The sequence below is a fragment of the Acanthochromis polyacanthus genome, chromosome 7, assembly GCF_021347895.1.
Source record: "Acanthochromis polyacanthus isolate Apoly-LR-REF ecotype Palm Island chromosome 7, KAUST_Apoly_ChrSc, whole genome shotgun sequence".
NCBI lineage: Eukaryota > Metazoa > Chordata > Actinopteri > Pomacentridae > Acanthochromis > Acanthochromis polyacanthus.
Window position 1 is genome coordinate 20,073,535 of NC_067119.1, and position 12,523 is coordinate 20,086,057.

A 12,523-nucleotide genomic window follows, 5' to 3' on the forward strand; every position below is an offset into this window, starting at 1 on the left:
AAATGTGACAAAAACGTCATAGTTTAGTATGTGGTCCAAAATATGACAAAAACATCATAGGTTAGTATGTCGTCCAATGAATTGGAGCAAAGTATCCAGATATCTCGACTGGTTAAGAAGGTGATCTGTAAACAGACCTGTGCCAGACATGCAGGTTCAATTCCAGCTCATGATCCTTTACTGCATGGGTTTCCTGTTTTCCTCTCCTTGTTGATTAATTAAGAATGGAATAAAATTGTTCATGAAAATATATGTCTTATGTTTCCATGAAAATACAATACAATACTTTAATTTCTAAACCGTACATAAATGTATGTGAATACAATGTTCCATGGGAATGTCAATATCCTTGGCGGAGGTCTGCGCTCTCTGACTCATAGTTTAGTATGTCGTCCAAAATGTGACAAAAACTTCATAGTGTAGTATGTCGTCCAAAAACTGACAAAAACTTCATAGTTTAGTATGTCGTCCAAAATGAGAGAAAAAACGTCATAGTTTAGTGTGTCGTCCAAAAAATGAAAAAAACGTCATAGTTTAGTGTGTCGTCCAAAATGTGACAAAAACGTCATAGTTTAGTATGTCGTCCAAAATGTGACAAAAACGTCATAGTTTCGCATGCTGTCCAAAATGTCACCAAAAACGTTATAGTTTAGTATGTTATCCAAAATGTTCTAAATCGTACGTAAATGTATGTGAATACAATGTTACATGGGAATGTCAATATCCTTGGCGCAGGTCTGTGCTCTCTGAGTGCTTTTCTCGTTTAATATGTGGTCCAAAATATGACAAAAACATCATAGTGTAGTATGTCGTCCAAAAACTGACAAAAACTTCATAGTTTAGTATGTCATGCAAAATGTGACAAAAACGTCATAGTTTACTATATCGTCCAAAATGTGACAAAAACGTCATAGTTTAGTATGTCGTCCAAAAAATGACAAAAACTTCATAGTTTAGTATGTCGTCCAAAATGTGACAAAAACTTCATAGTTTAGTGTGTCATCCAAAATGTTCTAAATTGCACATAAATGTATGTGAATACAATGTGCCATGGGAATGTCAATATCCTTTGCGGAGGTCTGCACTCTCTGAGTGCTTTTCTAGTTTATTTAGTATGTCGTCCAAAATGTCCAAAAAACGTCATAGTTTAGTACGTTGTCGAAATTGTGTTAAAATGTCATAGTTTGGTATGTCGTCCAAAATATGACATAAACGTCATAGTTACCTCCGCCAAGGAGGTTATGTGACACCTGGCGTTTGTGTGTGTGTCTGTCTGTCTGTTAGCAAGATAACTCAAAAACGCCTGGGCAGATTCAGATGAAATTTTGAGGGGATGTAGATTATGGTAAGAGGAAGAGCTGATTTAACTTTGGTGGCAATCCGGAAAGGATCCTGGATTCTGGATCACTTTGAATTTTTTAGTATCTCGTTTAGTATGTGGTCCAAAATATTACAAAAACATCATAGGTTAGTATGTTGTCCAACAACTCAGAGCAAGGTGTCTAGATAGCTCAACTGGTTAAGAAGGTGCTTTGTAAGCAGAACTGTGTCAGAGATGCAGGTTCAATTCCAGCTTGTGATCCTTTACTGCATGGGTTTCCTATTTTCCTCTCTATCCTTGGCGGAGGTCTGCGCTCTCTGAGTGCTTTTCTAGTTTAGTATGTCGTCCAAAATATGGAAGCCAATGTCATAGTAAATATTATATTTATTCCAAAATTTGACAAAAACGTCATCGTTGTATTCATAATTTAAAGCCTGAGCACAAACAGTGACTTTCTCTGTTGTTTAACTGACCATAAAACAGATCACTTTGATTTTTTAAGCCTCTAAGTGCTTAAAATCCAAAAAGTGTTATTGTTAGTTAAAAAGGCTGAGTGTAAAAACACCTGAAAGTTAAATGTGAACTCAGTCTGGTCTTGTCTGGATTATGTGGATTGAACGGTTTCATCTGAGCAGTTCCAGTTCGCCCTGTTTTTCCTCCACAGTAGCTTCACCCGTCAGGTCTTTCTATGCCCTCACATTGCTCTGTTTGCTTGGGGTCTAAATATCCCCTTGTCACCTCTGCTTCCTGACACTCCAACCCCCCTCCTCTCCAAGATAAACAAGTACTACTGCTTCTTTCTCCCCCACTGACCCATTATCAGAATGGTTTTTGTCATTCTGCCCTGGTGTGCCTGTTGATCACAATCAACAAAAGACGCCTGACCAGGGAAACACTAATGTCCTCTGATGATGTGTATTGGTGAGGTGAGGAAGGTAAATATACTAAACTGTAAGGACAAGTGGGATTAAAATGTAAAGGAGTATCTACGAGCCTATTGGGAGTGCTTTTGGTTAATCCAAATGAATTTGTTAACTCAAGTGCATCACTAGCAAAGTATGTGTATTTATTTGTGTATATTAGTCATTCATGAAAAATTTTATGGAAATTGCTACAAATAACATAAACAAAACAAGCCACTGAAAAACTGGTAGCAAATAATAAGTATTAAGTCTGATATCTTATATGCAATTAAATTCTCTTTAATTGAAGATGGAACTCAAATACTAATTAATTTTTTAGCACTTGCATCTTTTCCATTTTCTTTTCAGAAAATTGACAGAATTTACATTGGAAGAGCTGAGTACAAAAAAGAAAAAAAAAATGCACACTTATGTCAAAATAAAACATTTTAATATATTTTTCATATTTTATGTACAAAATATACATGATAATGTATAAATATTATGTATGAAACATTTAACATTTTGCATAGTGGTGCTGAAGTGATACTAAAGATAAATAATACTATTGTGTTTCAGTAGTGATGAAAATTATTTTTGCATCATTCCACCTTAACAACCCTGCTGTTGCTTCCTGTAAAAGGCTGTAATGTGGAACTCAGTTTGATATTTTAATAGTAATGCTTACATCACAACAGTTGAATTAAAGTTCAAGTTTATGTGTTGTCAGCGGTGATGGAGGGTCTTCAGTGGCAGCCACACTCTTCTACAATCATGTCCTCGTGATGTCGCAGGGCCAAATCATCGTTCTCGTAATACAGCATGGACAGCGAGCTGAGGCGTGTCGGCACGCAGGACGGGCAGGTCACTCTGTCTGGATGGTGATGTCGCAAAAGGCTCTGGAAATAAGATTAATCATTCAAATTATTGATCAGCACCTCTACAAACCCTTGTGATTATTAAAGTTTCTCAAGAGTAAATGGGACAATGAATCCAGTTGTCATCTTACCTGCATGTATGCATGGTTGGTGGGATGGAAAGACTCATCCAGGGGTGTAGGACACTCTCCCTCGCAGCGAAACGCATTGTAGCGCTTAGGATGCACAATCCACTCGTCCCAGCCGATGTGCTCGAAGTCCACCCACATGTCCACCTTCCGACACAGCGGCTTCTGGACCGGTTCAGCTGCTGGTGTCACAGTAGGCGCAGCTCCAGCAGCTACTCGCATCCTCTCCATCCTGTTCCTCTTGTTCCGCCGGCTTTGACCCTCACTGTTGACTCTGTCCATGGTCACATACTTGGAGTTCTCCGCAGTATGAATGAGGCTGCAAGCCGGGTCGCCTTCCTGGTGCCGATTCTGTTTGGAGAAGACGACCATCATGACCCTGTTTGTGGTTGGATGGTGAATTTTTCTTTGCCTCAATCCCAGATTTTTGGAGGGGTGATTGTCAGTCATTTTCCCTTCATCCCCAGCACCGCTCCCAGCTTCTCTCTCAGGTTCTCCTGAGGCCTCTTGGCTCAACACTTCCTCTCCCTGATACAGCCAGTATTTCAAAAGAGCAGTCACATTAAACACCTTCCAGGAAGAATTTGCACTGCTGGGCGATGTGCCAAAGCTCCCCAAAAAAAGCTGCTCCTCCAGACACGACGTGCCGTCAAGGTCACAGCTCTGCTTCCGGGAGTGATATAAATCCACGGTGGCTTGTTTAGAGGCAGAGAAAGCTGGGATTCTGATCTGAAGTTCTGCCTGCTGGACGAGTTCGCTAGTCGAGATGGATGACATGTCAAATGTGACTGTCCATCTTTCACCCACTTGATGGCAACCTAAAAATGAGACACGGAGATGAGAATTCAAATTAACTAACAGGAGTCTGGATGGATCTGGGAAAACCAGATCCCTGGACAAATGTCAAAACACTGGAGTGACAGAGTGAAGAGGACAGGATGTGTATTGGACCCCCCTGTGCAAGGATGTCTGAGGGCTCATCTACACCCCCACACACATAAAACAGAGCAAGCCTTTAAAGTGGAATAAGCATTTTGACACTTGCTGGGCTGTAAAAAAAAAAAAAAAAAAAAGGGAGGGTCTGATAACGCAGATAATGCACCAACCATAGAGCTGCTAGAGTAGAAACCAATACATACAATATGTAGCATATTTTACATCCAGTTTACTCACCTTTGGCTATAAGACTCATGACAGAATCAGACCTATGCGCCGACAGGTTGTCACTTTGTGTAGCATCGGTGTTGACAGCTAACGACGAGGAGGAATCAGCGGTCCTGAAGGAGCGGTACAGCTGCATCATGTACAGAGGACATCTGCTGCGATGATTAACTGATAGATTTCTGAAAGCTAAACGGCTCTCGAGGCCGGTGTGATATCTGTGGCCCCAAGTGGAGGCAGCAGCTCCGCCAAAACAGAGAAATAGGGTGCAAAAAGCTGCGAGGACTCTGACTTCCATTTTAAATGAAACTCACAAAAATCTAGTCTAACCAGAATGAGAAAGGAGCAAAGATCTGGTTCCTTCCTCCAGCTGGTCTCAGGCTGAAGTGATGCTTTGTGCAGACGGAGCTGCAGACAGGCCTTTTATAGTGGACAGCTGCCCTTTGATGACCCCTGACCACTGCAGGCATCTGAACGGCCCCTCTGATCACCAGAGCACATCAGAGGGCCGGAGAAAAGCAAACATTTAGCCAAGGTCATTGTCCCGCCAAACTACCTGACCATTTATATTCACTCTGAAACCTAATTCTTTTGAAATCTATTAAATATAAAGATTGTACCAGAATTAGCACCTCTCTCTACAAATGTAAAGCAAATATTGAAGTAAGGATTATAAAAACAGATCATATCATAAATGGGCAGTTTATCTGATTTTTTTTTTTTTACAAAAGAGGATTTTTATTTATTAACAAGTTTCAACAGTATCTGCTTTACATGCTTGTTTTGCCAGAAACAGTACACATACTGTAAACCTCATCTTCAACTCTTCACAAATTTGGTTTATACTTCATAAAAGCTATAAAAACACTCAATAGATCTATGTGTGTGTGTCAGCCACATTTGTGAATTATCTTCAAGCAGCAATCTGGAGATTTCAGGAGAAATTATCAGTACAGTTCAAACAGTAACTTTCATCACTACACAATGTGTGTTAAATAAATGAACAGACAAAAAACTGCTACAGTAGAATGTTAAGAAGTAAACATTCATATAAAGACAAACTCAGTCTGTGTGTTTCATGGAGTATGGTCCTGTGAGAGATTGCAGAAGTCTCTCATATATTATAGGTAGTTATATTTGCTTTACTTGAAGAGGCTCATATGTTCCTATATGTCAACACATTCAGCTGAATGAGGTCCGACCGGTTTCATCTGTTTCCCACAGTGGATGGTTGCTGATGACCAACTCCTCATAAAGCATTGAAAAAGTTCTTCACCTGCGAATCAAATGACACTTTAGGATCACACTGGATCAGAAACAGGACACAAAAAAGTGTTGGTGCAACAGATTGATGCAGGAGTCTGAGGATAAACAGGGCCCTCATGTGGTTGATTGTGGCACAGCAGCTATTAGGTCAAAAAGGCGCACAGCAGATAAACATACCTTGGTAATAAACTGCTCCCGCACAACTGGATCACTCTTAAACTCCACACTGGCATCGAGTTCTAAAACAGGTATCTGCTTTAACTTCTCAAAATGGATCCTGAAAAGAGAGAGCAAAGCTGCATCAGAAACTTTATTACGTTAACAGCCTTAAGTCTCCAGACCACACACTGCTGACCGTCATCTGTTCACAGTGAGGCAACAAACAGCTGCGAGGAAAGGGTGTTTGTCTAAGAGCATCTGGAAAATCATCTCTCGTTTAAACATTTCACACAAAATTCTGGCTGATTCACTCGCATGTCACACCAGTCACATATTGATATTGCTTATACAACAGACATACTTTATGTATGCATGGAAACAGTGAGAACAAAACTGCAGAGAAAAGTAACTCGTAAAAAGTAAAGTAAAAGTGTCGTTCCGGTCATTGATTCAACTCTCTTAACCACAAAACCTGCTGACGAGATGAAATGACATGTTGTCTTTGGAATTGCCAAAATTATAATATTCATCAGAGCTGGGAACTGTAAAAACAGAAAGAGTCTTTTTAGCTTTCTGACAGTCCTTAAACTACTCATCTCTCATGTGCCGTTCCATCAACAAACTTAACCAAATGTAGGCTTAAAATCGCAATACATCATCAATATCCCTTAAAGCTCGTGTCCGGAGTTTCCGTTTGTTTTCAATTTATGGATCATTGTTTAACAAAGCTTAAATGTGTTAGTCTAGTTCGATACTATAATATGTTAGTATGACGCGATATGAAAATTTATTCCTGAGCTCCGCCTTCCTCTCATAGACCCCCATGTTATTCCAAAAAGCGCCGGTCGCTGCCGACCAATCAAGTTCGAGCTTCAGCTTTGTCATGCTGTCAATCAACGGTTACGCGCACAGCAAGCAAGCCCATGCAGAGGTGGGCGAGCTACGCACTACGCAACCGCGAGCACATTTGTTTTGCTTGTGGAGGAGAGAGCATCAGGGATCAGCAACTTCCAGAAAAGTTACCAATCCCACGGCTTGTCAGGCCAAGAGACTGCAGGACGTTTTTTGGCTCGGGGTGCTCGCGTCGTTCCCCGACCACGGCCTCCATAGCCCGCCTGACGGCTTCGTTTAGATGCCCGACCTCTGGAGGAAGATGTTGGGGCATCTGGGACATACTCTTCGTCAGAGGAGTCATGCAATTCTGAACTCTAGATAGAAATAAATAAACAATGTAACACATATACACGCGTAAATGCACTAAGTTTGATAAACAACGTCATCGAGAGGGATACACGAGTGTAATCACATATTGAAACTTTACTCGTTCGTCCTAGCAGATTCATGTTATTTTGGTATTAGGACAAGTTAGACTCAATACAGCATTCTAACGTAATTCCTTTATTATTTACTAAATGTACTAAATGTAGAAGAGTGGAAAACAGCAAAACAGGCGAGATGCTGCAGCACTCCGGGCACTCCTGCCAGGTACTGTGCGCGTGCACAAATAAAGGGGCGAAATCAGAGGGAGGGTGGGACCAACAGTGTTTTGGGAGACGCTGCGATTCAAACTCCGGACACGAGCTTTAATTCTATATGTCTGGCTTTTAAAAAATAATTGTCAAAAAAAATCTTTGCTATAATCATAATCGCTAAAAGACAAAAAAATCTGTGCTTCTTAGCGTAACCGTGGAACCATGACTGACTCAGCTGTGACCAACATTCATTTAATAAAAATGAAAGAACGTAAGCGGAACTGAGCTGAACTGCAGGTTGTGTTACACAGAGCAGATTGAGGAGACAAGCATGGAAATTACTTGAAAATCGAACAATTACAATTTGTCAATTTTTTTATTTTTGGTGTAGGTAAAACCTCTGGAGTATTCAAAAAATGTTCTAAGTATTGATTCCTGCTAGTTCCAATTTTTGTAAAATAAATAATCAAAGTAATTACATTTTTGTTGTTTTCTTTCTAATTATCTGTGGCATTACAACTGTATTATACTGCACAGAAAACATTTCTGAGTTCTCGATTCTAAATAGAATATTCCTAAAGAAAGAAGACTGAGTATGGGTTTTTAAGACTATCAGTTGTGTTTTTGAGAGTGGTACGCGGCGTTTCGAGGTAGAAATGCTCAGCCATGGTGTTGACTGCTTATTTCACTCATGATATGTCTTCCAGAATATAAAAAAACATCAAATGAACATCTGCACAAAGGAAAATCTAGATATTTTAAGGAGATCTTTAAATATCTCAGTCTATAAGTTTCAGTGGTCACTTAAAATATTCAAAACATGAAGGTGTGATGAGGACCAACAACACAGGTGTGTGATCTCATTCACTCACTCGGTGCTTTTCTCAACTAGCCACCTCTCGTGTTGAACATGCAGCTTATCCAGATAGTCCAGCTTCACTCCCTTCTCCTCAGCTCTTCCCCGCTTCTCCAGACGCTCCATACATTTCTGAGAGATACACAAAATTGTTTGTGTGTCATTGAATTTTTGTCTAAAATTCAGAGCATGCAATATGTTAGTCATACCTTTGGCGGGGCTCTGAGGTAAATTATGCCCTCTAGCTCCACTTGGTGTCCAAACTGCTCCACCAGCAGTGAGTGCCAGTCCTGATAGACTGTCCACTCTGTAGTGTTGATGCAACCCAGCTCAAACATGTTGAGAGCAAAGATGTATCTGACAAAACAGAATCAAACTTAAGCTAACGTAAATGTTGACGAAGAAGAATGCATTTGTGCAACATGCTAAAGAAAAGTACCGTAATATTTCAGTTTCATCATAACTTTAATTATTAACAATAATAATACTGTAATAATGTGATTTTTCATTTGCTTTTTTCCAAAATATTGGAGTCAGTCTGCACTCTATTTGAGACAGCTTTGGTAAAACATTCTCACCTTACTAGACAATCAATTTAAGGACAGGGAACTGGAGTTTTACTGACATTTCATTTTCCCTTTCTGGTCCTGCCCTGATCACTCACCTGTCACTGTAGACTGAGCGCTCATACACCTGGACAGGTGTTCCCTCTGAGTTGAGCAGGCGAGCTGGAGGAGGTTGTAGCTGTGTTCTAAGCCGGCTCATACATGAATATGTCTGAAACGTGTAAGACCAGCGCTGAGGGTCCTGGTACATCATCTGCAGCAGGTTACTGACTGTCGACTCGGGCTCTGTCCCCTGTCAAAGACACAAAGAGGGAGATTGAAGATACAGCATTCACCAAAGCCGAGTACAGTCCTGTGTGGTATAAAATTGTGTCATCTCTCAATATTTACATTATTTCTAGGTTTACAAGTGGAATATTAGCTCTCATAAACAATTAGGAACAGATATTTTTGAAAGACTATATTTAAATACAGACCCCAATATAGAAGCTCAATGCAACAAAAGTGAATATATGTGATCACTGTCAGTGATACAAAGCTAAGTACACGTGTGACTTTCATTCAGTCTATCTCTATGAACATGGTTAGAAAATGACCTGTGAACAAAGAATGTCCACCTGTATGTCTGCATCACGGCCCCACATGGAAAAGAACTGATGGAAGAACTGAAAAATCGGATTGTGTGACTTCACAAAGATGGAAAAGAATACAGGAGGACAGGTGGCCAACTAAAAATCAGGCAAAGCACAGATGCCCACAGTAATCAGGAAGTATAGAACAAGCTGTGGTACCACTCATTCCCACAGTCCCAGTACTGAAGCACAAAGGTGGAAGGGTGATGATATGGAGCTGCATGGGCGCAGAAGGTGTTGGTGATGTGACACTTAGACATGGAAACATGAATGTTGGTGGATATCCTAAAATCCTGAGCAGCAAAGCTTAGCAGATGAGGAATGTTCTAGCATGATTACAAGCCAATCTGGAAAAAGAATTATCTGAACAATAACAAAGCATCTCTCCAGAAGTTTGTGCAACACTGGTATCCTCCATCCTGAGGAGATTTGAGTCTGTCATCAGAAATAAAGGTGGATGTATGGAGTAGGAACATTTCAGTCATGATGATCATGTACTGCACAGAATTCCTACTGAAGAACCTGCTTTTTCATATGGTAAATCTAAACTGTTTACAAAGGTGCAGATACCATACAGCTCAATTTAGGAGTAACACAATTACTCTGAGGTGATCAAATGCTGGACATGTAAGTGATGCCACACATAGGATGAACCCACTTCAGTTGTATACAGTATATCAGCTCGGCCTTCTCCAGTTTTTGTTGTGTAGATAATCATGCGACTGTGCCCACCTTGGAGGTCTCACTCCTGATGTTCTGCCACTTGCTGATAGGTTCTGCCATCACTTCCCAGTCTGAACAAGTCGACTGCAGGAGTTTAGCAAATGTCGACTTTCCAACAGCTGTTAATGGGAAGAACATAATAAAGCAGATCATTACTAACACTCACAGCTTAGTACAATCAGTCAGGTCTAACTGTGGAACAACTATAGTGACCTTACCAATGTTGCCCTCGATAGAAACTCTCTTCACTCGAGCTTTTGCCTCCTCAGCTGACCTTGACAGGCACCTCGAAGAAGGAAAACTGAGATTCCTTTTCCTATTAGCCATCGCTGCTATTGTCGGTGGAGCTGCTGTGTTTCCACCTCGTATTAAACCCTCAGACATTTTCCACTGCACAAATCTCCTGACCTGTGTCAAAGCTGGTTGCTTTCTTACTTTGGAAACACAGTTGAAGAAAACACATCCATACAGCGCTGACATCGCGACAGACAAAAGCACAGTTACACCGAGATGATCACTTTTATCTGTGTGTTATTTGCTGCTTTGCTTGTGTTAGCAAGCAGCTCAGAAATCTTCTGGAATTAACCTCATGTTAGCTAGCTCATCCTCGCCATGCTGTAGCAGCAACCTTTATTATCAAAATTCAATGCGTGGCTCAATTTGATATTACTTTCAGACATACTAACATCGCTATGCTGGTAGAACTGTTCCTGTAGCACTCACACTGTCGCGTTTCGCATATTTCCTGGCGGTAAGTAAAACAAGAGGTTCATTACAACATGAGTTCACTTCACGGATGCTACAAACATTAGCAACATGAAGCACTTCCGGGTCACATGACAAAAAAAAAACAGTCGAAACAAACTTATACAAATACATATTTTTATTATTTTGGTTTACATGCTTATTGCGAATATATAAGGGCTTAAATTAAAAATATATCACAAATTGAAGTGGTGATACTTTGACAGTTCTCTCGTAAACCAGGAAGTACTTCAGCTTTGCCTACATCTAACCACATGGATCATGTTAGCAAGGTCAGAGGGCTGGAGTTTTCAAAAAAAAAAAAAAATTTTTTATTAGCAAGTATCCAGAATAGAAATATAAATTCCCCCTGCCTACTTCTATTTCTGACTTAGAGAAAAATTTAAAAATCTCATCGTGATTGTCACGGTTAGCAAAGAGTTAATATGGCCAGTTGTGCAAAGAAAGTTTTGAGTAATTCAGCTGATGATAAAATTTCAACCATTAGGTTAATCATATCAAAGTCAGGTGTGACTGGTCAGAACATGTGACCAGCACAGACACTTCTTTTGGCAGTGACCATGCCTGCTTACTACTTACAATTACTTTTAAAATTTCATTATTATACTACATAATCACAGCAACATTGCTTTATTATTTGAGTATCTTTGCGACTATTACTTTCTACTTCTGTATTCTGGTTTTATATTTAGCTTGCTATAGCTTACTATTTTATAAAGCACTTTAAATCGCCTCACTGTTGAAATGTGCTATATAAATATATTTGCCTTGCCTAAAACGGCTCCTTAAAATGCAGCTTTATTCAAGTGATACAATGCCACAGATGACAACAGAAAGACGATAATGAGCTGTTGGTATGCTGGATGCTGACATGTCACTTTAAGCTGTACTGAGGCACTTGACTGACCACAACTCCATTTGTAATGTAAGGAATTGTTTTAGACAGCATGGCACAACACACAATCTGTCAGTGAAACTCGGATGGACCATAGACTATATAAGTTGTCTTAACATATACAATGGATGTGTCCAACAACTTGATCCTTCCCCCAAAAAGTCCACCACCTTTGTCAAGCCCTTCTGGCAGAGCAGGACAATAGTCATAAACTGGGAGTGACAATTTCATTACCTCTACGTGTCACAGATGAGGGACTTGTTACTCACTTGTGATTTCTGCTCTTTGACCCCACTCTCCATCTACCCATTATCATTTCTAGTGTAGTACATACTTGGTTGTTTGTATGCTGTGTGTTGGAACAACAGCTGCTCATTCCCTTATGTGAAAAAATGGATAGATCTGATACAACATTGCATGATGTCTTTATACTTTCATTCAGCATAGTTTAGAGAATTTTTCTTTTGATCATCAGACTGTACATGTTTGTCTTTGTAATCTCATTATTGATTCCTTGTGGATTATTTACCACAGAGAGGAGATCAACAACCTCACAACGTATGAAATCTTCCAATTCCCAGTATTTTCCTTACTGTTGTGTTGAAGACATTTAAACAGCACAGCTTACTTGCTCTCCAATTCTTGATGCGATGCCTCCATCAAGTTGAACTAAATGCATCCTTCAAAGTTCACAGAGATTCATACTGTTGTTGTACAGTAATGAGTAGTTTAACCTCAGCACCTTAAATGCACAAAATCCCTTCATCACAACAAAAGTGTCAATGGTCTCAGCTGTTTG

The 12,523-nt window shown here is 40.0% G+C and overlaps 2 protein-coding genes across 3 annotated transcripts; both read right to left on the reverse strand.

Annotated features, from left to right (window-relative positions):
* Nucleotides 1–2,500: 2,500 nt before the first annotated feature.
* On the reverse strand, nucleotides 2,501–4,983 carry spaw (southpaw). Of its 2 annotated transcripts, XM_022222269.2 has the most exons (3): nucleotides 4,403–4,983; nucleotides 3,233–4,047; nucleotides 2,501–3,122 (listed from the first exon to the last, which is right to left on the reverse strand). In XM_022222269.2, the coding sequence occupies exons 1-3, from the start codon at nucleotides 4,686–4,688 to the stop codon at nucleotides 2,970–2,972; spliced, it is 1,254 nt and encodes a 417-aa protein (XP_022077961.2). In that variant the 5' UTR covers nucleotides 4,689–4,983; the 3' UTR covers nucleotides 2,501–2,969. The 2 variants fall into 2 exon arrangements, with proteins under 2 accessions (XP_022077961.2, XP_051806396.1); XM_051950436.1 differs by having other exon boundaries at nucleotides 3,233–4,521.
* A 118-nt stretch (nucleotides 4,984–5,101) lies between these two features.
* On the reverse strand, nucleotides 5,102–10,890 carry dguok (deoxyguanosine kinase). The gene is made up of 7 exons (XM_022222270.2): nucleotides 10,283–10,890; nucleotides 10,074–10,183; nucleotides 8,808–9,001; nucleotides 8,353–8,500; nucleotides 8,160–8,275; nucleotides 5,834–5,933; nucleotides 5,102–5,666 (listed from the first exon to the last, which is right to left on the reverse strand). The coding sequence occupies exons 1-7, from the start codon at nucleotides 10,542–10,544 to the stop codon at nucleotides 5,640–5,642; spliced, it is 957 nt and encodes a 318-aa protein (XP_022077962.2). The 5' UTR covers nucleotides 10,545–10,890; the 3' UTR covers nucleotides 5,102–5,639.
* Nucleotides 10,891–12,523: the final 1,633 nt, after the last annotated feature.